This window comes from Miscanthus floridulus, chromosome 4 (assembly GCF_019320115.1).
Source record: "Miscanthus floridulus cultivar M001 chromosome 4, ASM1932011v1, whole genome shotgun sequence".
NCBI lineage: Eukaryota > Viridiplantae > Streptophyta > Magnoliopsida > Poales > Poaceae > Miscanthus > Miscanthus floridulus.
In genome coordinates this window covers 98,558,674-98,584,105 of record NC_089583.1, presented here as the reverse complement: position 1 = coordinate 98,584,105, position 25,432 = coordinate 98,558,674, and the positions used below count along the sequence as shown (strand labels likewise).

At 45.3% G+C, this 25,432-nt stretch overlaps 1 protein-coding gene, 1 long non-coding RNA gene, 1 other non-coding gene and 1 pseudogene across 4 annotated transcripts; 3 read left to right on the top strand and 1 right to left on the bottom strand.

The window, feature by feature from the left end:
- Positions 1-13,496: 13,496 nt before the first annotated feature.
- On the top strand, positions 13,497-17,359 carry LOC136552273 (uncharacterized). 2 transcript variants are annotated; one of them, XR_010782778.1, is made up of 4 exons: positions 13,497-13,732; positions 13,865-13,920; positions 14,041-16,738; positions 16,863-17,359. It is a non-coding gene; the product is annotated as an uncharacterized lncRNA (long non-coding RNA). The 2 variants fall into 2 exon arrangements; XR_010782779.1 differs by having other exon boundaries at positions 13,817-13,920.
- On the top strand, positions 15,589-15,660 carry TRNAP-AGG (transfer RNA proline (anticodon AGG)). Its single transcript has one exon. It is a non-coding gene; the product is annotated as a tRNA-Pro (tRNA).
- Positions 17,360-18,352: 993 nt separating the features above from the next.
- Positions 18,353-20,989, top strand: LOC136548892 (auxin response factor 10-like; annotated as a pseudogene).
- An 11-nt stretch (positions 20,990-21,000) lies between these two features.
- On the bottom strand, positions 21,001-25,148 carry LOC136552272 (U-box domain-containing protein 44-like). Its single transcript, XM_066543798.1, has 4 exons — positions 24,627-25,148; positions 23,983-24,491; positions 23,576-23,885; positions 21,001-23,368 (listed from the first exon to the last, which is right to left on the bottom strand). Exons 1-4 carry the CDS (start codon positions 24,664-24,666, stop codon positions 21,744-21,746), a joined length of 2,484 nt encoding a protein of 827 aa, XP_066399895.1. The 5' UTR covers positions 24,667-25,148; the 3' UTR covers positions 21,001-21,743.
- Positions 25,149-25,432: the final 284 nt, after the last annotated feature.

Here is a 25,432-nt window from a genome sequence, read left to right as displayed (position 1 = left end):
ATCCTCATCCCTCTCGAATCTGAAGCAGAGCTAAGAGATCCAGTCGTCATTGTGGAACTAGGTTCGTCTGACAGAGGTAATGGTGTAATCTGAGAAGAAAGGATCTGGTTTTCAAAGAAGTTCAAGTCTACCGTTGGTTAGTTTGGTCTTAGGGTTAACGATGTTTTACTTCTCAGTCTCCTGTTTCTGGATCTGTTGGTCATACGCCATGTTTTGGATAATCATTATCTTGTTGTTTCTCCATTGCCCTCGTCTATCCCGACTTCTGGACTAAGCCTTGGTTATACTAGGTTGCTCTTAACCATGTAACTTTAAATCCCGGTGTAATTTAGTGTTCGACGCCGTGTAGTCTTTCGTGTGATTCCAGATTTACGAAATGTGTTGTAGTTTTGCCTAAGAAAAGTGGATCCTAATTCACTCTTTTGTAAACCCTCACGTTTCGCTTGGAGGAATTCTGGAGGAATTTGGATGAATCTGGAGGAATTTGTGAGAGAAAAATACTATTCTGGATGAAAAAAGAAGCGGATCAAGGTGGGTTTAAGGGCACGCGAACGGGGCCTTGTGTTGTAGTTTTTGTTCTTTTCACCTATAATGCAATCCTAGCCAATGTTGTGCTTTGAATCTAAGTGTCTTAGTTGCTTGAGTCCAACTCCATCAAATACTTCTTTCCACTAACATGTCATTGATTTGCTGGCCTACAATAGGCACTATGTAATGACAACCAACCTCTATGTTCGTTTACAACATTGTAATGAAAAAAGCCATGTTATATTTCCTTCCCGTATTTACCCGTTTAATGTACCGAATAGATCAACCTTTCGTACCAACACGATGAGGAACATATTAAACATATGAGCCACCTATACCAAGCACATCACCCGCAGCGAAGCGCGGGCAGCAATGGCTAGTTGTTATGAGCTCCCACCATCTTCAACGTCTTCTGCTTGTACGTGACAAAAGATAGGTCTACTACATGTGTGGATGGAAAAGCTAGTATCCTATTCATAGAGGTCCAAGATCTCATCGCATTTGACCCTGCACTATTTTTTCATGTATATCTTTGATTAGTTATTTTTTTCTAAAATATATTCTTAGAATCCTTGATATTTATGATATTTTGCAAGCATTTTTCTATACAATTCTACACATATACCTTACATGTTTTCAAACTAAAAGTATTGATAGCTTCAAAAAAATTCCTAATTCTTGTCTAAGGGCCGTTTGAATTCTTTTATTTTGGAGGAATTGAAATATACTTAATGGATTATGCTATTTGATTTGGAATTTGAGATTCCATAGCTTTTCAAAGTTCACATATAAGTCCATCTCAAATTCATAGGGTGGGCGATGGAAGTTGATTGTATAGATCACCATGTTATGTTTCTACTCTTTAACTTATTAGCACGCTCTTTGACTCACCTCTCTATAGTAGAAATGCAACATATAAGCATCTTCCTTGCATGGCTAACAATAATATACAAATATATTTCATATACAACCATATTAGTTTAATTATTGCAGCCCTTTGCTATGGTACCGCTGTGGCAGCCAAAATGACTCTGAGCCGTTCATTTAGCCCTTGTTTAGTTCGCGAAATTTGGAATTTGGGGCTACTGTAGCATCTTCGTTTTTATTTGGCAAATAGTGTCCAAACATTGACTAATTAGGCTTAAAACGTTCGTCTCGCAATTTCCCACCAAACTGTGCAATTAGTTTTTCTTTTCGTCTACATTTAATGCTCCATGCACGGGCCGCAAACATTCGATGTGACAGGTACTGTAGCAACTTTTTGGACTTTGAGGTCCAACTAAACAAGGGCTTATTTTGATCGGACGGTTACAATCATATGTGGAATATATATATATTTATTTATTTTAATTTGTAAAATAAGATAAATAAGGTAAGTTTTTTATATAATTTTTTTCTAGATTTAATTAATGCATGCGTGATCTGACAAATATGGTGTTTTTTCGTAATATATACTTTGATTACCATGTATTTTTGTACGTGACTTACATGTGTGTAGCGTGTGTATACGTGTTAGTGAGTGGCCGGTAACGTGAGTACGTAACGTGTTACATGAGAGGCCGGTAACGTGACTTGCATGTGTGTTAGAGTGAGTCACTGCATGCAATGAATTACTGTTTGCAACTTTTGAATCTACTAGTAAAAATACACGATTGAAAGGTTTTTCATCCATGCAATGTGTCATGTCACTTTTTTTTAAAAAAAGTGTCATGTCATATATGTACATATAATCCTATGTCCATAATTGATTGTCGTAGCCTCGTAGGCAACATTACAGTGTAGACCACAACTTGGTAACATGTCATGTGCATATAATCTATTTTATTAGTATTTATTAAAATAATAGACATTCTGGTCATTCCAATAGGCACTAGTAGAGAAACAGGCTGCATGTACTTCTGGTTCTCAACCCTATTCAGTCCCGGTTTTGGAACCGGAAGCATGAATCCGGGACTAAAGGACTATTTCTTTAGTCTCGGTTTTGCGCCCGGGACTAAAGAGGCCTCTCGACCTAGCCACGTGGGCCGACCCTTTAGTCCCGGTTGGTAATCAACCGGGACTAAATGTTTTCTTTTTTTTTTCATTTTTTTGTTTCTATTTTCAATTGATGATTCGTTTTGGTTTTCGAATAGGTTTTCGAATACGCATTCTACGCTGCTAATAATATACGTATTCTACATGTTTATAATGTTCGAATATTTTGTACAAACTAAAGTATGAAACTAACGTATATATTACATGCATATATATATATATATATATTGTACGTTATTTTATGTACATATAATATGTATATATATATTACAAATAAAGCTTGCATTGTATATTCTATCATATTTTTGGCATAACAAATTCACTCCATCTGGTTTGGCTTCCATGTTTCGTTCACGTCATTGTAGAACTCGTCGGCGGGGTTTAGGACCTGGTCATTAAGAAATCCCACTATGGTCTTTTGAATTGCTTTCAGTTGGTCACGTCGTATGACTTTTTTCTTCAACCATAGAGTCTTCGATAAAAGTTAAAGAAAAAGTATTAATATATATATATATATATATATATATATATATATATTATGTTGGCCACGTGATTACTTATATATATATAAAAGCAATAAAAGAAATTGTGAATATATAAATATATTTATATAACATACTTTGAGGTTCTCTTCAGGAGTTCTTTTTTAGTACGCCATGATGAACTCGCAAACATAGTATCCGCAGTAGTTGTTCCTCTATTCTTGCCTCAGAACCTAATTTTACGAGAAAAAAGATTCGATGAATTGAAAGCATGTATGTATATTACAGTGTAAACGTAGCATTGCGTCATCTTAATTTGGCAACTCCGTGGAAGCGTAGCTGCTTTTCAACTAATTAGGGGGGGCTAATATTAATGTTGATTCCTGGATCTGATGCCTGCCTTTGGGCACTCATTGCTATTTGCACTTGCTTTATGATTTTATCCTGGATTCTAGCTTGCATGTCTTTTTCGCGCTCCTGTGCTTGAAGCAACGCCTCCCGTGACTCACGAACATATTCCTCCAACCTGCTGATCCGCGCTGCTTCCTCATCCTTCCTTCTCTGCCAGCTTCTGTAGGTATCTCTGTCGTTAGGGAAACCATGCTTCCAAGAAATGTTCCGTCCTAAACCTCTCGTTCGGGCACTGTGTTCAGCAGTTCCGATGGCATATGTTAATTCATCCTTCTCTCTATTGGGCCTGAACGCACCAATAGCTTTAGCTTGTAGAGCATAAGAAAATCTTTATGTTGCTCTTTTGAGTTTTGGGCCATGAACCAGCTTCCTGATCTCTAAGTCCAGTCTTCCCCCATGAGCGAAAAACCATTTCTTCGCACGTTTGTGTCAATTGAGTGATTCTAGTGTTATGCAAGAATGTCCGCTTCCATTTTTTCTCACTTGGGAATGGCAGTCGCGTAGCCACCTAATCCCATGCCATGGTGGTATACCTTCTGTCGGGCATTCTCTTGGTTCCTTCTTACCCGTTCCTCACCCTCTTTCGATGTCTTGTACTGTACAAAATTATTCCAGTAGGGCCTCAACTTCGTGAGTGGGCCACTAGTATTGAAATTGGGCGTTAGGTTCTTCTTGACGTATTTCGTGTATAGGGATTTCTTCCAAGTCTGAAATTGTGTGGCCATCTTCTTCATAGCCCACTTTCAAACTAGTTCCTTCAATTCATCATCGTTGATAGCATCATAATCATCTGCTTGCAATGTGAAATATTGATGGATATCATCCCAAATTAAATTCTTATCAAGATCAGAGACAAAACTAACATGAGGCTTGTTGATCTTTTGCTTCCATCCACGGGCACTGATCGGAAGTCTGTCCCTTACAAGTCATCCACAGTGTTGCACGAATTTCTTTGCATGTGGACCAAGTGGTTCGCCTGTCTCGATATTAAATTCTGATATTATGTAGCGCCCCTCCAATGGTTTTTTCGGGCCTCAAATATTTTTGCTTTTCGCCATTGTGGTCGTCGATCTAGAGGGCTACGTATAAAAAAGAATAAATAAATATCATGTGTACACATAATAGATGATAGATATTCAAATATATATATAAATAATATTCAAATATATATATAAATATATATACCTCGCCAATGTTTTCTTGCACAATATTTTCTTGGTTATCTTCAAGAGCCAAGTATTGACTCCCGTCATCTACATCCTGCTGGTCACCATCGGCCAATTGAGTGCCGGTGTTGATAATATCCATCATTTCTTCATCCATGTTGTCTCTCGGGGCAGCCATCTAGCTTTTACACCACTAGATATATCTATAAAAAATAAAAACTATATCTATCAAATATCTATCAAATTCTAGCTCAAAAACATGTTTAAATAAATAACCATCCATACTAGTTGACCTTGCTTACATGATCATCTCGACGAGCATTTCTCCACCGGACGACATCGTACTTGGCCACGAAAGAGCTCCAATTCTACGGGGAAGGGAACACTGTCTTCCACGACCGTTGCCACTCACCCTCGTAGAATCAAAGCTCCTCCTTGATGTCCATTACCACTCGGCAGAGAACATGCTAGCCAATATGAACACGGTCCGCCTACGTGATCAACTAGTACGGATTTTCTACAATTTTCTAACTATTTTCTAAGTTTTTCATTTTATGGAAAAATTAATTCTAAAAAATAAAAGGCATGATTTCTAAGTATTTCATTTCATGGAAAAATTAATTCTAAGTGATCTGCTCGATAATGGCGAGCTCGCGGGCATTTTATGGAAAAATTAATTCTAAGTGACCTGCTCGACAAAATTGAGAAAAAACACACGCTCTTATGACCTCACACATCTTCTAAGATCACGTAAGCTTCCGTACTAGTTGACCTTGCTTACATGATCATCTCGGCAGGCATTTCTCCACTAGACGGCACCATACTTGGCCATGGAAGAGCTCCGATTCTACGAGGAAGGGAACACGGTCTTCCACGACCATTGCCGCTCTCCCTCGTAGAATCAAAGCTTCTCCTTGACGTCCGTTACTGCTCAGCAGAGAACATGCTAGCCAAGATAAACACGGTCTGCAAGTTCAACTAGCATGGATTTTCTACAATTTTCTAACTAGTTCGCGCCAAGGAGGCACAGGTATGCCCGCCCGAGTACAAGAACTACGTGCCCTGCTACTACAACATCACGGACACCGTCAAATGTCTCGGATCTAGGGGTCGGCGTCGTCATAAGCTACCGCGCAAAAAGGAGGAAACGACGAAACACTGGGCCATGCCCATGCTCCACTGAGCTCGATGGCTCAGCGCAAAATCACATTACAAGATTGCCGGCACGAGGGCTCGGCACACGCATCCATCTGATTACAAAAGGTTGGAACAACTAATCCATCATAAACAAATTATATATGGTGGCTACGGTGGCTCACATCTAAGGTGTCAAACGCGAGGTCCAGCTCCTACAGCCAAAAAACATGTTAGAGACTTAAACTTTGCTAAAAACAGTAATAATCTGTTTCATTACAGGCCGATGGTAAATATGGCTGCCCATCCATTTGTACACTGCATCTCACAGAGCCTAGACTCCACATCCTACTAATCGTATAATATTACTACCTAGTAGGCTAGCACTCTGTAATGCTTTTATATTGGCACTGAGACTTGCCATGTAGCAAACAAGGTAACCATCGCTGTGACATGTAATATTCTGTATATATAACTATGCTTCTTGCATTGTACTTGAATCTATCAAGACTATCATGCTTGCCACCATTACAACTAATATTACATGTTATTGTAACCACCATAGATTTGGGCCAATTTAGAATTTAATGTTTGTTCAGTGTATAGCAGAAAAGGTAAATCAACGGGTCGGTCGGGTAGTCGAAGCTCTGCCAGAAGACGGCGGACGAGTTGGAGGAGCTCCGTAGGACGAGGTTGCCGTCGTTGAGGAGCACGGCGACGGTGTCATTGGTCATGGGGTCTAGGATCCGACAGATGTGCTATCTAATTTTGTAAAATAGGAAGTTGGCTATTCCTTTATTTTTGATGGCCATATATAATCAAACAAAGCTGTTGTAGATCTCTTCTTTTTTTAGAAGTTTTCTATTTTACAAAATGGCTAAATAATGGAATTTGTCAACTAAATTTAGCTTAGTGCTATAGAAACCATCTGAGATGAAGAGCTTGGACTGTCATCCTCTCTCAAATATGCAAAACCCTGCTGCTCTCTTTGGACTTGTGATCCAACGGTGATGGGAATTGTGTCAGGCACACGATACAACATCCGCGTGGAATGATCATGTTATTGTCGAGCCGACACCGGTTACTAGCGACTATTGAGTGGTGAAGTCAAAACGAAAAATGCAACAAACACAAGATGGAGCCGAGATGATGGCGTACAAAATCCCAACAGAACGTAGTCATGTGTAGCGTGCAGCGAAGGACGCAGTGGAGGCCCATGGCCACGGCACGACTTGACTCTAGCCGCCCCAGGTAGCCTGCACCAGCGGGCGCCTGCCTTCTCCGACTCCCGATGGCGGTGCACGCGGGCAGTGGACCACGCCACGCCACAACGTGTCAACTCCAATGAAAGCGAATCCACCAACGGACAATCGGGGCAGGCAGTGGTCGTAACGTATCCAGTGCCATACAGTAGCAAGCATGATTTTTCAAACATAGCATGGAGAGGAGGATGAAGAAGGGGATGAATTGGAGGAGATAGACACCTCGAAGAACCTTGAACCGCTTGGGGGCAAGGTGGGCTGGGGACAAGGACGACGTGAGGCGTGCGCTGGCTGGTCGGAGAAGAAGCGTGCATGCGCGTGGGGCTGGTGGGGGCGGCGGTGCTGCTGGATCCGGTTGGAGACGGAGAAGAAGGATTCGGCTACTGGATCCGGTTGGAGAAGAAGGTGGTGGAGACAGAGAGGAAGAGAACTAAGGGAGAAGGGCGTGGTTTATAAAGGGGGACCTGTAGTCTCGAGTGATTGTTAGAACCAGGACTAAAGATTCTTTAGTCCCGGGTGATGGTTATAACCGGGACTAAAGGTCTGACCTTTAGTCCTGGGTGTAGCCACGGCCCGAGAGTAAAGGGGATTTTGGCGGGTCGTGAAAACGTAGCCCATCTTTAGCAGTCCCAGGTGATGGTTAGAACTGGGACTAAAGGTTCTTTAGTCTCGGGTGATGGTTAGAACCGGGACTAGTCCCGGGTGGTTGGTCCACCCGGAAGTAAAGGTGGGCTGCAGTTTGGCTTCCCGCCAATTTGTAGAAGTTTTTCCTTTTTTATATATTTCTTTTATATAAATATGAAGAGAGTTGTTAATTGCCTAGTAAATAAAATATTAGCAAAAAAATACAAAAAGAATTCCAGGACCTGGTTTTGCATGATTGTACATAAGAAAAATCTGCAATATAAACTCTTTTGTTTTACCGTATAAATATTTAACATAGTGTAAATAATAATCATAATTTTCACCATGCAAAAATGTACTACTTAATTAAAATTATTAAAACTATTGTTTTTCGACAGGAAATTAGTTTTCACATCTTATTGACGTTGATCATTTGTTTTTTCATCACACATTCTCCATAGGAAATCCACCGTTAAGCAGAAAATTCATTTAAATGGTAGAAAATATGAATACACGATAAAAATATGAATACACTATATATATCAAGTGGGCATAGTAGTGAACTTCTTCTTAACGTATATCCCTTGGTTATGATCGCGCCGTAACCATAGAGTGCCCTTATCATTTAGCTAGATGCTTGGGTCTTTGTTCACTGTGAAGGGTGGAATTCGGTCATCCTTTTCATAATCTTCTGATATGTCTGACTTGTCTTCAATTCTGATGATGTTTCTTTTCCCTGAAAGAACTATGTGGCGCTTTGGCTCATTGATTGGGTCATTGTTGTTTTTCCCTCTCTTCGATTTTGTAGACATATCCTTGACATAGAACACCTGATTCACATCCTTGCAAGGACGAACGGTTCATCTTTGTACCCAATATTGTTGAGGTCCACGGTTGTCATTCCATACTAGTTGTCGATTGCTACCCTGCCTCCAGTCGCCTTTACCCATTGACACTTGAACAAAGGTACCTTAAAAGTAGGTGCATAGTTTAGTTCTCATATCTCCTCTGTGCGGCCATAATATGTTTGCTTATTTCCATTAGGGTCGGTGGCATCTATGCGGACACCACTATTTTGGTTGGTGCTCCTTTTATCTTGGGCTACTGTATAAAATGTATTCTCATTTATCTCATACCCTTTGTATGTGAGGATATGCCACGATGGCTGCCTAGCCAACAAATATAGTTGCTCATCAATACTCTCATCATCCTAACATTCTTTTTGCAACCAGTCGCTGAAAGTTTCTATGTGCTGACGCGTAATCCAAGCTTCAGACTTCCCTGGAAACTCGGATCGGAGCAACTCTTTATGTGTCTCGATATACGGATCCACCAAGGAGGAGTTTTGCAGAACTGTGTAGTGTGCTTTATTAAAATAATTGTCCTACGTACCAATATATATTTTCTTCCCTAGTGTCCCCTTTCCACTTAGTCTCCCCTCGTGTCACGATTCAGGAACACCAATCAGGTCAAGGTTGGGAATAAAGCCAACACAAAACTCAATGATCTCCTCTGTTCCATAGCCCTTGGCGATGCTTCCTTCTGGCCGAGCATGGTTGTGAACATATTTCTTTAGGACTTCCATAAACCTCTCAAAGGGGAACATGTTATGCAGGAACATAGGCCCTAGAATGCTAATCTCCTTGACCAGGTGAACTAGGAGGTGTGTCATGGTATTAAAGAAGAAAGGAGGGAACACCAACTCAAAGCTAACAAGACATTGAACCACATCATTCTATAGTTTAGCTAGATCTATTGGATCGATTACCTTCTGAGAAATTGCATTGAGGAATGCACATAGCTTCACGGTGGCTAGATATACATTTGGAGGTAGAATTCCTCTTAATGCAACTGGAAGCAATTACGTCATGAGCACGTGGCAGTCGTGGGACTTTAAGTTTAGGAATTTCTTCTCTGGTACATTTATTATACCCTTTATATTTGAGGAGAATCTAGATAGTACCTTGATGCTTGCTAGGCATTCAAACATGCTTTCCTTCTCTTCTTTGCTAAGAGTGTAGCTAGCAAGATTTAAGTAATGACGTCTATCATCTGTTTTTTTTTGGATGTAGGTTGTCTCGTTCTTTCAAACATCGTAGGTCCTGTCATGTTTCAAGTGTGTCCTTAGGCTTCCCATACACATCCATGAAGCCTAGTAGGTTCATATAATGATTCTTCATCAGTTGCATCACGTCGACCGCGCTATGGATCTCTAGGACTTGCCAATAGGGTAGCTCCCAAAATATGGACTTCTTCTTCCACATGGGTGCATGACCATCAGAGTCGTTCAGAACAGGTTCGCTGCTATGTGCCTTTCCAAATACTACTTTCACATTCTTGACCATATTAAGTACATCCTCACTAGTTTGGTTGCCCGGCTTGGTTTTGTGGTCTGCCTTACCTTTAAAATGCTTGTCTTTCTTTCTTAGAGGTGATTCGTAGGAAGAAATCGATGATGGCCAAGGTACACGACCTTTCGATATTTTTTCAAGAATATACCTTTAATATCATCGAAATAGTGCATGCATGCATTATATCCCTTGTTTGATTGTCCTGAAAGATTACTTAGAGTAGGCTAATCATTGATTGTTATGAACAACAATGCTCGCATGTCAAAGTGCTCCTATTTGTGCTCATCCCACGCACGACACCTGGTCTGTTCTACAAAAGTAGAAGTTCTTTAACTAGTGGCCTCAGGTATACATCGATGTCGTTGCCAGGTTGCCTTAGGCCTTGGATGAGCACTGGCATCATAATAAACTTACGCTTCATGCATAACCAGGGAGGAAGGTTGTAGATACATAGAGTAACAGGCCAAGTGCTATGACTACTGCTCTGCTCTCCGAAAAGATTCATACCATCCGTACTTAAAGCAAACCTTAAGTTTCTTGCGTCATTTGCAAACTCCGAGAATTCTCTATCGATTGCTCTCCACTGGGACCCATCAGCAGGGTGTCTCAACATATTGTCTACCTTACGGTCTTCTTTGTGCCATCACAATAACTTTACATGGTCTTTATTTCTGAACAGACGTTTTAAGCTTGGTATTATAGGAGCATACCATATAATCTTGGTAGAGATTTTCTTCATGGGACGTTCGCCCTCAACATCACCAGGGTCATCTCGCCTGATCTTATATCGCGATGCATGATATACTGGGCATGCATCTAACTTCTCATACTCCTCGCCACGGTAGAGGATGTTGTCATTAGGACATGCATGTATCTTCTGAATTTCTAATCTCAAAGGGCAGACTACCTGTTTTACTTCGTACATAGTGACGTGTAATTCGTTATCCTTCGAAAGCATCTTCTTTTGGATTTCCAGTAACTCCTCAAATCCCTTATCAGATACACCATTCTTTACCTTCTATTGCAGTGATTCTAGTGTGGTACCCAACTTTTTCTGTCCCGCATCACAAATTAGGTATAGTAATTTCTTGTGATCCTCTAGCATACGCTCGAACTTGATCTTCTCCTTTTCACTTTTGCATTCTCTTTGTGCGTCACAAATGGCCTGACCAAGATCATCAGCGGGCTCATCTTCTACCACTGCCTCTTCTTCAGCTTGCCCCATTACGGTCTCATTGAAGGCACCATATTCAATAATAGTGTCATCATCGTCCCATTGTTCTTCTTCACCTTTTTCCATTACAACCCCGGTTTCTTCATGCTTCGTCCAACAAATATAGTTTGGCATGAAACCTGACTTCAACAAGTGTGAATGAAGGCTCCTTGAGCTAGCATATTCCTTTAAATTCTTATATATGGTACATGGACAGCACATGAAACCATCGCATTTATTTGCCTCGGCCACACGTAAGAAAGAATGCACGCCCTCAATGAACACTTAGGAGCGGCGATCAGCATTGTACATCTAATGCCGACTCATCTGCATTACATGACATATATACCATATTAAAACCTAGAACATAATTAGTTAATTATACGATATGCATGCCACCACATAAGGTATTAATTTATGAAAGTCTCGCTACAATGTAGACAATCCCAACTACCACTAAAAAACTAAAGCTAAAATGCACTTCAGCAGCATAAGGATTTCACGATCAACCCCAACTAAAACAGACAGATCATGCGTTTGTTCAACATCTATGAGCTTCTTCTATAGGATCACTGCCTCATCAGCCACCGTAGCCGCCTGTGCAAGAGAGTTTTGCACGTGTTCAACATATTCTTCCTTCCAGTACTAGCCTGAACATCTAGTGCCATCCCACTGAAATTAAAACAAAAAAATTAGAACTTTAATCACAATCATCATAAAAATAAGTATAAATTAACCATAATTATCAAATGCGACAAAATAAATCACATTACGATCCGGACATTTGTAGAAGATATGGCCTTTGTTGGGACACTCCTTCCTCACCCGATACTCCATCACAATCTTCTCCTCATACTTGCCGCATGCAATGAGAGAGAGGTCCGGCCTCAGTCGCTTTGGAACCCGATGAGAGGCCGAGGACCCAGAAGCAGTTGACATCTACTCTCTATACTCATTTTTAATATAATATAAATTTCTCATTTTATAAACAAATAAAATTAAAAAATCTCTAAAATTCTCTATATCTCTAAACCATGAAGTATGCTATGCATGCTAGAAATGAAAGCTGAATACTAGTTTTGAATAACTACTTCAACCTTCCTTCATTCAAATATGCAAACTTTAAAGTAATTTTAAGCTTAAATGGCTTATAAATAAAAAAAATTCACCATAAAAAACCACATATATCTAGTCCACAAAATAAGATATGCTATTGATGAAATATGAGAGTATAAAGTTGGTAACCTTTAGAACCGAAGAATCGATTGAGAAATTGAAGAAATCTTATGATTACCGACGATGAGGAAGAAGAGAGGCCGACGATGAAGCAAGAACACTGAGCTCGAAGTGGCTCGGGCTCAGAGAGGAAGAAGGGCTATATAGGAGGGGACCTTTAGTCCCGGTTAGAGACAGAAATCGAGACTAAAGGTTACTTTCTAGTCGCGGACGGAGCCTCCAGCCGGGAGTAGACTTTTACTCCCGGTTGGAGGGATCAACCGGGAATAAAAGTTAACCTTTAGTCCCGGTTGGTAGCTCCAACCAGGACTAAAGGTCCACTGCAGCAAAAGCCTGTCGCAGTAGCCGTTGGGCAGTGACCTTTAGTCACGATTGGAGCTACAAACCGGGACTAAAGGTCTCTCTAGTCCCGAGCGCGAAAAATACCGGAACTAAAACCAAATTTCGAGCTGGATCAAAGGTCGTTTCTCTACCAGTGAGGATCAGATTAAACGGCAAGGCCCATCTAGTCTTGCGTGATTAGGGGGATCACTGCGGATGTTTTGAGGGAGAAGAAGATTCTCCACGACCTTTTCTCCCATTAGGCGGATCCGGAGGGATTAATTTTGTTTTTTAGATTTTTTAATTCATTAAGTAAATCATAAAATCAGAAAAATCAATGACATATTGATTTGAGATATTACCTCTTTAGAGGTAAATGTTATACCTTAGCATTGTCTTACGTGCATGGTCCCATTTGTTTATATTCGACAAGCCAAGATGCTCGTTCGGATAAAAGAGACGGGTGCAGATTAGCCCATCATCATCTTCAATGTGCCCGTGTTTTGTGGGCAATAAACTTGAAAAATTGGATTCGTACCGTCAAAAGAACATATTGCTAGATATGTATATCAACAGATTCTTCTTTAGATATGTACCAGCCAAAGATGAAGGTACTACAGAAATCTACCATTCCGTCTACTTCTGATAGTATGATCGCTACTTTTTATTATTATTATTTTTACCTGTGTCTACTTCCAGTTTTACCCTTCTTCTAAACAATCCTATACAGACCGACATGTACAGAGTCGAGAAGAGCGCAGAAGAGAAAGGGGGAACCCGTAACCGCCGACCGGCGGCGCCTTTCCTCGGCGGCCTCCCTGCCGCGCTCCGCCACCGCCCGCGCTCAAGGCCCCGCTCTCCCCTCCACTGGTGCCGCGTCTCCTGGAGCCTCCTCGACGCCGTGGTCTTCGACATCCTAAACCCCGCGCGCTCCCCGACGGTATGCCCCCCACCGGCGCACCTCTCTCAGGTGACCACTTCGTGTGCCCTACCTCCATTGCTGCTGCTTTCCCTTCTTCGTTTCTCATCTTTCTTTCTTTTTATTAAATCCTAGGTTTTCCTTTTTACCGGTGCTAATTAATCAATCTCGAATTGATACCAGTGCTGATTAATCAACCTTGAATTGAGCTGTATGGATCCTTCTGAGACGCCAGATAGGTAAGAACTTTCTCCTTTCTTCTGAACCTCGACAATTTCTTGAAATTTGTACCTATTATGTTGGTATGATGGATGTGGACCTGGAATTGTTGCTGATTGGCATCACATTTGTTCTCGCAGGATTAAATGTAGAGTACAAATCACTGTCAATGCTTACTTTACTATGCGGGATGGTAGAAAGGAGTACAATCGGGGTAGGACAGTAAGCTGGCTTGTTGATTCAGAAGAGTACTCAATCATCGATCTAGAGAAAGATATTGCTCCATATTTTAACAGAAGTATTTGCAAAGAAACTACATGGTGGCAACACTTTCATGGTTGTCAAACTCTCAGAATTGGATGTTCAAACGTGTTCCAGTACAAGCAAGATGAAGGGTGAAAGATGTTGTAAAGGAGGATGTCAGCTTGAGTGCAAAGAAGGCCAGCTGTGCCGGAAGAGGGGTGTTGATCAAATCAATTGCTCAGGCGGTTCCGACTTACTCCATGAGTTGTTTTCTTTTGCCGATCAACATCTGTAAGAAGATGAGGGCTGCAGTTGCAAATTATTGGTGGGGCAGCTCAGCTGATAACTGACATATGCACTGGATGAGTTGGGAGAGGCTCAGCCAGCCGAAAAGCAAAGGAGGCATGGGATTCAGGGATCTCAGGAGCTTTAACCTGGCCATGCTAGGGAAGCAAGGTTGGCGACTCATCACCAGGCCAGATTCCCTATGTGCAAGAGTCCTGAAAGGAAGGTATTTCCATGAATCCATGATACAGACTTCATGCGTGCTACTAGAAAGAAACATGCCAGTAGTACGTGGAGGGCGATCCTTGTTGGTCGCGAGGTTCTGCAGCATGGTTTGATTAAAAGGGTTGTCGACGGAGAATCCACTGATATTTGGGGCGATCGTTGGATCTTGGATCACTTTGGGGCGCGGCCGATCATTCCCAGAGGGGACGGACATCCAGCCCTAGTTTCTCAGTTGCTGCTAGATAATGGTTCGTGGGATGAAGCCTTGATCCGAGACCGGTTCTTTCCGATTGATGCAGAAACCATCTTGAGACAGCTGAGAGGGAGGGGACAGTCGGATTTCTGGGGCCTAGGAACCTGAAAAGTTTGGGGTTTACACAGTAAGATCAGCTTACAAACTTGTGTTTACAAGGAAATCTGAAGCTTTATTTGTGCAGCAGCCAAGCTCTTCTGATGATGGACCTTGGAAGAAGATTTGGGAGCTAGAAATTCCGCCAAAAGTAAGAGTCTTCTGGTGGCTAGTGTTAACATGAATTTTTGCCGGCGAGATAGATCCTATGCAGGAGACATGGAACCGGTAGCTTTTTGTGAAGTATGTGGAGACCCGGAGGAGTCAATTAAACATGTTCTAGTTGATTGCACGGTAGCCAAGCAGTTCTGGAGTCAAACCAGAGCGGCAACCGGGTTAAAGATTCCTAATCTAAATGCAGAGACATGGGTGACTGACCTGATGTCAGAGCTTTGCCCAAAAAGGGATCAAGCTATTATCATGTGTGGCATGTGGGCAATGTGGATGATGTGCAACAAGCGCTGGCATGGTGAGTTATCGATGACGGTCCAGCAGGCGGTGAACTGGGCGAAAGACACGGCGTTTGACTTGTGGCAGTTGGGACATCAGCTCAGTCAACCCAGCAGGGTGCATGATATAACAACCTGGGGATTTAGTCTAGTGGTAAGATGTACGCTTAGGGAGCGTAAGGTACCGAGTTCAATTCTCCGAATCCCCAACTTGAGAAGCTTTTTGCATTTCGATGCCATGGGCAGATTGTCATGAGAAGTATATCCAGACAATGAAATCTGGACCACTATCATGATGTGAAGATAAGGTGTTGGATACAGCCTTAAAACTTAGACTATACATGCATATGGAAAGTAAATGGCAGAATGTTTGTCAAAACTTTAGGATATTTAAGTAAAAAAATATTTGCTATCAACACTGAACTATTTGTTTTGTTGAACCTTGATTGCTTCTGCTGGGTTTCGACTCTAGCCTACCCCAACTTGTTTGGGACTTAAAGGCTTTGTTGTTGTTGTTGTTGTGGAAGCAACCGGAACCGGGCTGGGTGAAGCTGAACACGGATGCTGCATTTTTTGTGGAAAGCAAACAAAGGGCCACCTCGTGTGTTATCAGAGATGAACGGGGTGTCTTCCAAACTGGCCAAGCTACTTGGTATGAGAGAGCTTTTGATGCATGTTCAATGGAGGCAGTGGCCTGCCGAGACGGTCTGAAGCTTGCTACGCGGCTTGGGCTGCGGCGAGTAGCAGTGGAGACCGATTGCATTCAATTTGTGCAGCTTTGGAGAAAGGAGTCACAACGATCAGTCATTGATCCTATTCTGAAGGAGATCGATGAGGTTTGTCTTGCCTTTCAGGAGTTTTCCATCTCTTTTGTTAGAAGATCATGTAACAAAGTAGCACATGTATTAGCTAAACAAGTTTCTGCTTCGTACCGTTTGGAGACGTGGCATGTAACTCCAATATGCGTGTATGACTTGATCATGTTTGAGGCTTCGGCCAGCTGATAATGAAAGGCAAGCAAGTCACAAAAAAAAAGCTTGAGTGCAAAGAAGTTATAGAAAAGATTGGAGAAACACTACAACATTGAATTGGCATATTTCAAAAGCGTGGTTCGAAAGAAGTCTGCAATGGAGAGGCAGGGAAAAGAGGCCCGTATCAATGCAAAAGGTGCTTTCAGTTTGGACATATAGAGAATGGTTGTACTGCCACTCAAGCTGAATTACAACAAGAGCTTTCACCACCACCACCGCCACAACAATAAAGCCTTTAAGTCCCAAACAAATTGGGGTAAAGAGCTTTCACCACCTCATCCAAAAAAAAGCAAAGGCACTGTAATAGGGATCCCACTGTAATAATATGTTTGATGTGTAATGCATTATGTTCCCTATCTAACTTATGTTGTACTTCCTAGGAAATCCAAATCTGAAGTTGAAGTCTCCATGGTTGATGTTGAACCATCCCAAATTGTGGTTGATCCAAAGGTGATGTCCAGTCCAGGTGTAATAACAAGAAACATGTCTTCTCTTTCTCCAACTAGCCCAGGTCGTACAACCAGAAGGATGGCATCTATCCCACCTGGAGGAATTAATCGAAGGTTCATTATTAGCTAGAAACATTAGCTTTCTTATCTATTTTGTGTGTGAGCATGGCTGGTCAATTGTGGTCTTTTGTGCAACTCTGTATGTGTAACTAGGGATCCTGTGTAAATATGGTGCTGCTATGCAGTATTATCTCAGATTTTGATGAACTTGTAAAAATTAGTTGTACCCTGCTATTATGGTATTGAAATGGCAGCAAAATTGGGGCAAATTTGTGTTATGTAATTCTCAAATGTTTGTGTTATATTTTGCTGAGCGGTTGTGTTATATCCTACTAAAAATATTGTTTTATATGACCTGTTATAATGCTGCTGAAACGGAAGCTGCAGCGCAGCTACATTGCTGCTGGAATGGGAGTTGGAGTGTAGCCATATAGTATAATCAGTTCTAGCAAGGGTACAATGCTCACAATTAACGTTCAGTTAACAGAAGTGGTAAGCTGCTAAGAAGTGATATCTTTTGCTGGTACATATCTAAACAAGAATCTTTTGATGGTATGAATCCAATTTTCCCTAAACTCTATGTCTGGCAATGTATTGTCAAAGTCTTGAAGCAAATAAAAAGATGCTACTGTAGTTCTGATATGTCACCACAATAACTACAGTCAATCCGCCAGCTTTATCATATAACATGATGATGATGAAGGCTACTTGTTGACCCGTTAAATTTGTGGCACCGTAATTGTAGTGTAACCAACAGCAGCAAATTAAAGGGCTGTTTTGCTCAAAGACAGACACCCCACGGCCCCACATGCGGCGTGGGCTCTCTTCGTTTGGACTGGTTTGGCTTATAAGCCATCACTGAAAGTACTGTTGTCTGATTTGATGTGAAAGAAAAATATTATTCGTTGGCTGATAAGGGCCTGTTTGGTTCCAAATAAGTCACCTACTTATAGGTTAAAAAGTAAAATAAACGCCACCAACTTATAAGTCACCCCTGCTTATAAGAAATAAGCTGGTTCACCCCTGCTTAAAATTTATAAGCCACATTTTTCCGTGTGGGGCCCACATCTTTTACTTAACAGGCATGAGCTTATAAGTCATCTACGACCAAACAAGCATGACTTAGAAGTCACTGGTTTTCAGTCACCTGACTTAATAAGTCACCTGACTTATGAAAACCAAACAGGACCTAAGCCATAGCTTATAAGCCAAATACAACCGGGTGAAGAGGCTGGACAGCCGCCCTGTGGACTCGTTGTTGGTCTGGGTGAACAGTTCCTTCCACCTCGACCTCAACTCCCGCTCGGCTGCTCACTCGTGTGCATGCTACCATTCTCTCTCAAATCACTTTATCATCGCTGATGCAAGGCAACGGGCAACGGCGCCTAGCTATAAGGAATCCATCGCAGGTGCCCGGAGCGGACCGTGGAGGTTTGTTACTGCCCGGAGCCGCGGAGCGGAGGACTTTTCCACGTCGCTCCGAACCGCCCGCCCACCCTGCAACCGCAGCTTCCGCCCACTCATTCACCGGGCGGCTTCCATACATATACATCCTTCACCGGAAGCAGCTCTCCTCGTGGACTCGACACAGCCCAGTCATGTCTACTGCAGCCTGCGCGCCCACGCGGCTCAGGTGCCCCCATCGCCGGAGCCGGACGCCGGTCGTGGCGCCGCCGAGCCCAAGGGGCGCGACGTGCACCCGCAGCTGTGGCAGGCGTGCGCGGGCTCCATGTGCGCCGTGCCGCCCGTCGGCGCCGCGGTCTACTACTTCCCACAGGGCCACGCCGAGCAGGCCGGCGCCGCCGTGGACCTGCGCGTCCCGCCGCCGTTCGTGGCGTGCCGCGTCGCGGCCGTCAGGCTCATGGCGGAGCCCGACACCGACGACATCTACGCCAAGATACGCCTCGTCCCGCTCCGCCCCTGGGAGCCGGTGGCGGACGTGGGCGACGCCCTGGCCGAGGAGAGCAGGGCCGGGGATGGGGACGGCCAGCAGCAGCTGCAGCAGCAGCGGCCCAGGCCGCTGTCTTTCGCCAAGACGCTGACGCAGTCCGACGTCAACACCGGCGGCGGCTTCTCCGTGCCGCGGCTCTGCGCGCTGTCCATCTTCCCGGAGCTGGACTACAGCTTCGACCCGCCCCTGCAGATCATCTCCGCAACGGACGTCCACGGAGTCGAGTGGACGTTCCGCCACATCTACCGGGGCAGCCCGCGCCGGCACCTGCTCACCACCGGCTGGAGCAACTTCGTCCACAACAAGAAGCTCCTGCCCGGCGACTCCGTCGTCTTTGTGCGCGAAGAGGACGGCAAGGTCCACATAGGCCTGCGGCGAGCCAAGCGCGTGTTCTGCGACGGCGGCGGCAATGCGGGCAGCTCGGGCGCCGCCGTCGCGGGTCCATCAGACGGCAAGGTCCCAGCGGAGGATGTGTTCGAGGCGGCGAGGCTGGCCGCCGCCGGGCAGCCGTTCGAGGCGGTGCACTACCCGCGTGCGAGCGCGCCAGAGTTCTGCGTGCGTGCGGACTCCGTCAAGGAGTCCATGCGGGCCCCCTGGTGCCCAGGCCTGCGGTTCAAGATGGCGTTCGAGGCGGAAGACCTGTCGCGGATCAGCTGGTTCATGGGCACCATCGCCGGTGTCGAGCCGGCCGATCCCGAACGGTGGCCGCAGTCGCCCTGGCGACTCCTTCAGGTACGCGTAGATAAAAGAACACACACGCCATCACTTCCTCCATGTTCGTTCTTCCTCTGAACCGTTCGCTTCTCCAATTTCATAGGTGACCTGGGACGAGCCTGAGCTCCGGCAGAACGTGAGCCGCGTGTGCCCGTGGGAGGTCGAGCTGGTGTCGAGCATGCCCAACCTGCCCCGCTTCTCGCCGCCGCCGCGCAAGAAGCCGCGCACCCCGGCGTACACGGAGACTCTCTCGGAGCGCCAGCAACTTTTCGACCCCGCCTTTCCCGTTCCCGCCCACACACCCACTCCCACTGGCACCACCCTTTTCGGATCTCCACCTCAGCGACCTGCAGCAAAGCCTGCTGTTCTGTGGCATCCACCCCGCCGATCACCAAGCCCCTCCAGCGCCAAGGATCGCCACCGACTTGAAGATCGGCAGCCCAACACCCCGCTCTCCATCACCTGAGGCCAAGAAAGGCGACGACGTCAAGCCACCGGGGATAATGCTCTTCGGACAGGCGATACTGACCGAGGAGCACATGAAAAGCAGCAACGGCTCTGGTGTCCCGACCTCGCCGCGAGCCACCAGCAGTGGCGACGAGAAAGCGTCCAACACGTCTAATCGCTCTAGCTCCGGCGTCTCCCATGGAAGTCCCGCCAAGAAGAACTCGCCCTCCTCTTGGAGATTGTGGTGGTCTGGAGACAGTTCACCGTCTGAGTTTGCGCTGGAGCCCGGGCAGTGCAAGGTGTTTGTGGAGTCGGACACTCTCGGCAGGAACCTTGACCTCTCGGCGTTGGGCTCATTCGAGGAGCTCTGCGAGCGACTGTCCAGCATGTTCGGCATCAGCAACGCTGATCTGAGGAGCCACATGGTCGACCGAACCATCGCCGGCGAGGTGAAGCACGTCGGCGACGAGCCTTTCAGGTGAGCACATCAGCGACTTCATTGCACTTCCTTGACTATACAAATCCAAACCATACTACAACTCCTTTCGATGACTAACAAACTGAAAAAAGGTTGCCGTTTTCTCACTTTTCTTCACTTGTTTGCAGTGTGTTCGTGAAATCCGCGCGGAGGATCACCATACTGACCGACGCTGGCAGCGACAACACTGGCAACCGATGAACGACCAATCGAGATCGGCTGCAAAACCTTCGGGCGCTATATTCCTAGGATGCAATAAGCCGGATGCACAGCTGAGGTTGCTGCCGCATGCATTCGGTTTCCTTCTTAGATCAGTCCTAGAGAGTTTACAGCTTAGAGTAAGAGCATCTCCAGCATTGATGGTAGTTCCCGAAAACTGAATGAGAATATTTTGAGAATCTAAACATACGTAGCCTTCATTAGAGCATCTCCAACAGAATAGCTAAATGATTTTCTAAAGTCAAATATAGCTATTATTAAGAAAAAAAACGCCTCAAACAAACTCTTCAAGTGCCTCTCCAAATTTAGTCGCTCTCTGTCCCAGAAAATTCGCTCCCTACAAATGGACACGCAGCCTCGCTCGCCATCGGTCCTCCACGCGCGCTCGGCGGCCTCTTTCCGCACGCGCAGGCCCTTTCCCGTGCATGGCCTTCTGGTTTCCCTCCACCTTCCTGGCCCTGTGCAAGCATCCGTCTATGGCTGCCATGTCGCTGTCGCTGTGTCCCGGTGTTGCGGCGCCTGTGCAGGGGTCCTGGTCATCTTCTTCGGTGCCCCCGTTCTTGCCTCGGTTCACTGGAGTCCAGATTGTTGTGCTGTCGGGTGGTTCCTCCCCTTGCTTCGATGGCTGGCTTCCGCATGTGCTTCCGCATGGCTGGCTTGAGGAGCGGCGGCACTGCAGAGATGCAATCTGAAAAAGGCTAGAAGGAAACGACGGAGCCCTACAGTGACGTGGCAAGTTTGAAAATAGAGAAGGCTATATTTTACCGAGGCTGTTGGAGTAGCCTAATTTTGGCTAGCCTCTCGGAGATGCTCTTAGATCCACTGCTTGTCTACCTCACCCACCCCAGAATAAACTGTGTTCCTACTGTTAAACAGATAATAAGGGATATGTCGGCCACAAGGCATAAACAGGCCATGTAATTCTTTTGCGTTTCATAACAACCTAGCGATCAAACTTGATAAAGCGCTCCATGCTTCCCATGGATGAACCTCGTATCGAGGGACTCTTATCAATGATTATGGAAAAAGTGGGTAGCTTTCGGATATGCTTCAATGCTGCCTCTGCAATACGCAGTGTTCTGGAATCTCCATGTTGGAAAGCATGAACAAGTGCAGATCCCAGACTGTGATCGGTTGAAGCAGCTTGGGCGATATCCTCTGCCCGCAGAATCCTCTCCACAGCCCACGTCACCCTGTGCTGAAGACTGCCCGTCGGATTTTCCTTCAAGATGTCAAATATAGGTGCAACTCCATTAGACCTATGGAGCACCGAAACGCCTTCTGCAGTCTCCACTCCATCTTCAAGTAGGGTGCAAAGAGCAGCCAGAGCAGCTTCGACAACCTTCTTGTTAGAATGATTCAAACAATGAATCAGTCGTTCCACGGCTTTCCCTTCTAGGATACAGAAGTTATCCCTAATTGAACAGACTCCAGAATGAACACGACAAAATTGAATATTTGGTGCTTTCCTCCCAAATAGTGCAAGTTTAGACCTCTGTTCACTATCATCAAATTTCGGCGTACTAGTCAGATACTTAGATTCTAACGAGAGATTCATTAATGCCTTTGCAGATACCACCTGTACCTCCTCAAGCCCATGCAGCCGAAGCAAGCTGGTGAACAAGGCAGCAAGGTTGTACTCACGAGCAAGGGAAACGCATCGGGGTTCGTCTCGCAGGACATATGTTATCCTTGCCAAGACTTTTGCAAGGCCCTCAAGCAGTGCATTGTCATAGATGTCACTTCCAGCATCCCTGCGGTAGATGCTTAAAACCTTACTAGCAACTATCTTGAAAGCCCCTTGCTCCATTAGCTCTCTGGTGAGGTGCTTGTCCCTTTTTGGAAGGTTTGCCAGAATCTGAAGTGCAGCATCTTGCTCATCAGCGTTTCCAACATTAAGAAAGGCAACTTTAACTAAGCAGCCAAGTAGTGTTGGACTTGCACGGAAGACTTGGGCTATCTCATGGCCCAGGTGGAATGAAATTTTGTATATCAGCTTTATGGATGTAGTGCGGCTTTCCTGATGATCACTCTCAACAAACTGCACCAAGTTGGTGATAGCACCAGAAGATTTTATAGCTGAGACAATTGACAGTACTGTCCCTGTGGAACTGCTCAGGGTATCAAAAAATTCAAGAAGCTTGCACTGTATTGGAGGTGAGGTATTACTGATCAAAAGAAGTAGGCTGTGAACAATGTCTTCAGACACCAGAGTACGGTCTCCGTCGAGGGGTACTGTCCCAAAGTCAACACCAGATGCAACCAGATTAGCTAGAACTGCAGCTGCAGCCTCTTGCAACCTCGGTGGAAGGAGACTGGTGCGATTGATAGAGAGAACTCGGAAAAGAGGGAGAAGGACATTTTCCTCTATAAGAACCTTGGCACTCTCTGCATTGGCGGATATATGCTCTAACACCTTGAAAACAACTTCTTTTGCTTCCAAGTTTCCCTTTTCAACAATACCACCAAATAAGGAACCCACCCTTCGGGCAACTAAGATCTTCAAGTCATTAGACAAAACAATCTTTTCTAGAGATGATGCCATAAGCAGCTGCTTTTCTGGAGAACCTGATCAATTTGCAGAAAATATATCATAGCGTGAGAAACCAGTAAAGCACTTCCATAGTTAACATTGTAAACTAACAAGTTCACCAATGCTAAAAGATGTGGGAAGCTTATAAGTTACAATTACTCCTATCATCATATTAATATATAATAACTTATTAAGATAGTATCGCATTGATCAAGTAATACTGATAGGGAAGGAGATGGCACCTTCAATAAGCAGGTTAAGTAGAGGTTCCAGCCTGCCATTTTCAGCCATCTGCACGGCATTAGTCTCACACCTGTCCAAATTCCCAAGTGTCCTTTCAGCCTTCTCAGCTATTGTTGGATTGTCAGCTTTGCTTCCAGACACCTTGCCCAGTATAAGTACGGCTCCATTCAATTCACTTATTTTCCCACATACTAGCTCAGACTTGGAAAGGTCGCACAATGCAGAGACTGCCAATTCCCTCTCCTGACAATCCTCACAATCGATGAACTTGATGATTGTGCGAATGGTGTCCCCTTCCGACACAGCTTCCTGCAAAGGATGAAGAGACATGCTGTCAATACTATTGTTATCGTACACCACGTAATTATAAACACACTCAATTTCGTTGTCTCGTCCTTTCACCTACCCTGTCTTGATCAGTTTCACTGGCAAATTCCTGAATAGTTTCCAGCGCTTTGAGACGCACCATGGTGCTGCCGCTTTTCAGCATGCCACCAACCATGGGCATCATCCCCTCGTCACGCACTGTGCGCCAGCCCACCCGCCCTCCGCTCCACCCTCGCGCAACGCAGCCTAACGCCCGCACCGCCTCTTTCTCCGTGGCGTCCTTGGTGAGCCACTGGCAGACCCTGCGGAGCTCATCCCTCTGCTGCCTGTCCGTCCACTCCTCGATGGCGGCCCGTAGCGCCAGGACCGGCCTCAGGTCCGCCCTGTGCACCTCCCGCATCGTGATCGGGCAGCACGGCCCCCTGCCGAGGTCGCGGCACTCAGAGAACCACCGGGCGATGGCCTCCCGCTCGAAGGCGTGGCCGGTCTCGATCACCACCGGGTCCCGCATCACCTGCATGGTGATCGGGCAGACGAACACCGACAGCGCCACGTCCTCCTCCTCGTGCCCGTCGAGACCGTCTGCAACTGCAAGTCGAAAAATCAAAGAATCAGAGTCCCCCGCGAGCAATCCGTCGAGCACCGTGAGGGCGTGAAGACGTCATTGCGGCCTTTGCGCCGATCGGTGAGAGGATGGTTAGTGCGATGGACGGGCTACTTTACCTTCTTGTTGACGCCGCGATCCTTGGCGGTGCCGCTCCATGGCTCGTGGGGCTCGGGGAGGAGGAAGAGGAAGCAGCAGGCGTCAGTGAAGTTGACTGGGCGGGCGCCATTGGGTTTGGCGGAGTTTAAAGAAGAGTTGAAATGGGAATGGAGCTGGTTGGCAGAATGGCGCAGCGCACACGGAAAGGGCGGCGGTCTCAATGTCACGGTGGCGATGACGCGCGAGGGGGCGGTTGGAAACGTGCGGCGTGAGTGGGCAGCTGCGGGGCGAGGCTGACGGTGGTGGCCCGTGGCCGCGGGGAAGCGCGGGGTGGAAACGAGAGCCTGCAACTGGGCATGGGTGTGGCCGGGGGTGGTGAGTCGGTGATGGGAACTGCTCCGCTGCCCTTGTAATCCAGGTTTCTTGCGTGTACCAGGCCAACATTCGTCCCTCTCGCGGTTTAACTGGTCGTGCGCGAAATTACGGAGCATCACCGCCTGCCATATGTGTGTTGACGAGGTGGCGAGGTGGAAGAAAGGCAAGCGACAACCTCAACGGCAGACTTTGTCATCCTAGGGGTAATTTTTTTAGTCTTTTTACATGTGTGTTATTATAAAAATTTGTAATGACCTACCACCGGAGGTGTTGACACTTAAATCGGGCCACGCTAATTTAAACAGGCCCATGACAGTTTTGACATAATCTAAGAAAAAATTCATAAAGCGACATAATAATAGTACCACATTGGTTTTCTTATATGATAAAACCACCCCTACCCCTTATGATACATAGCCGATTGAGTTTCCATCTATCCAATCGTCACACA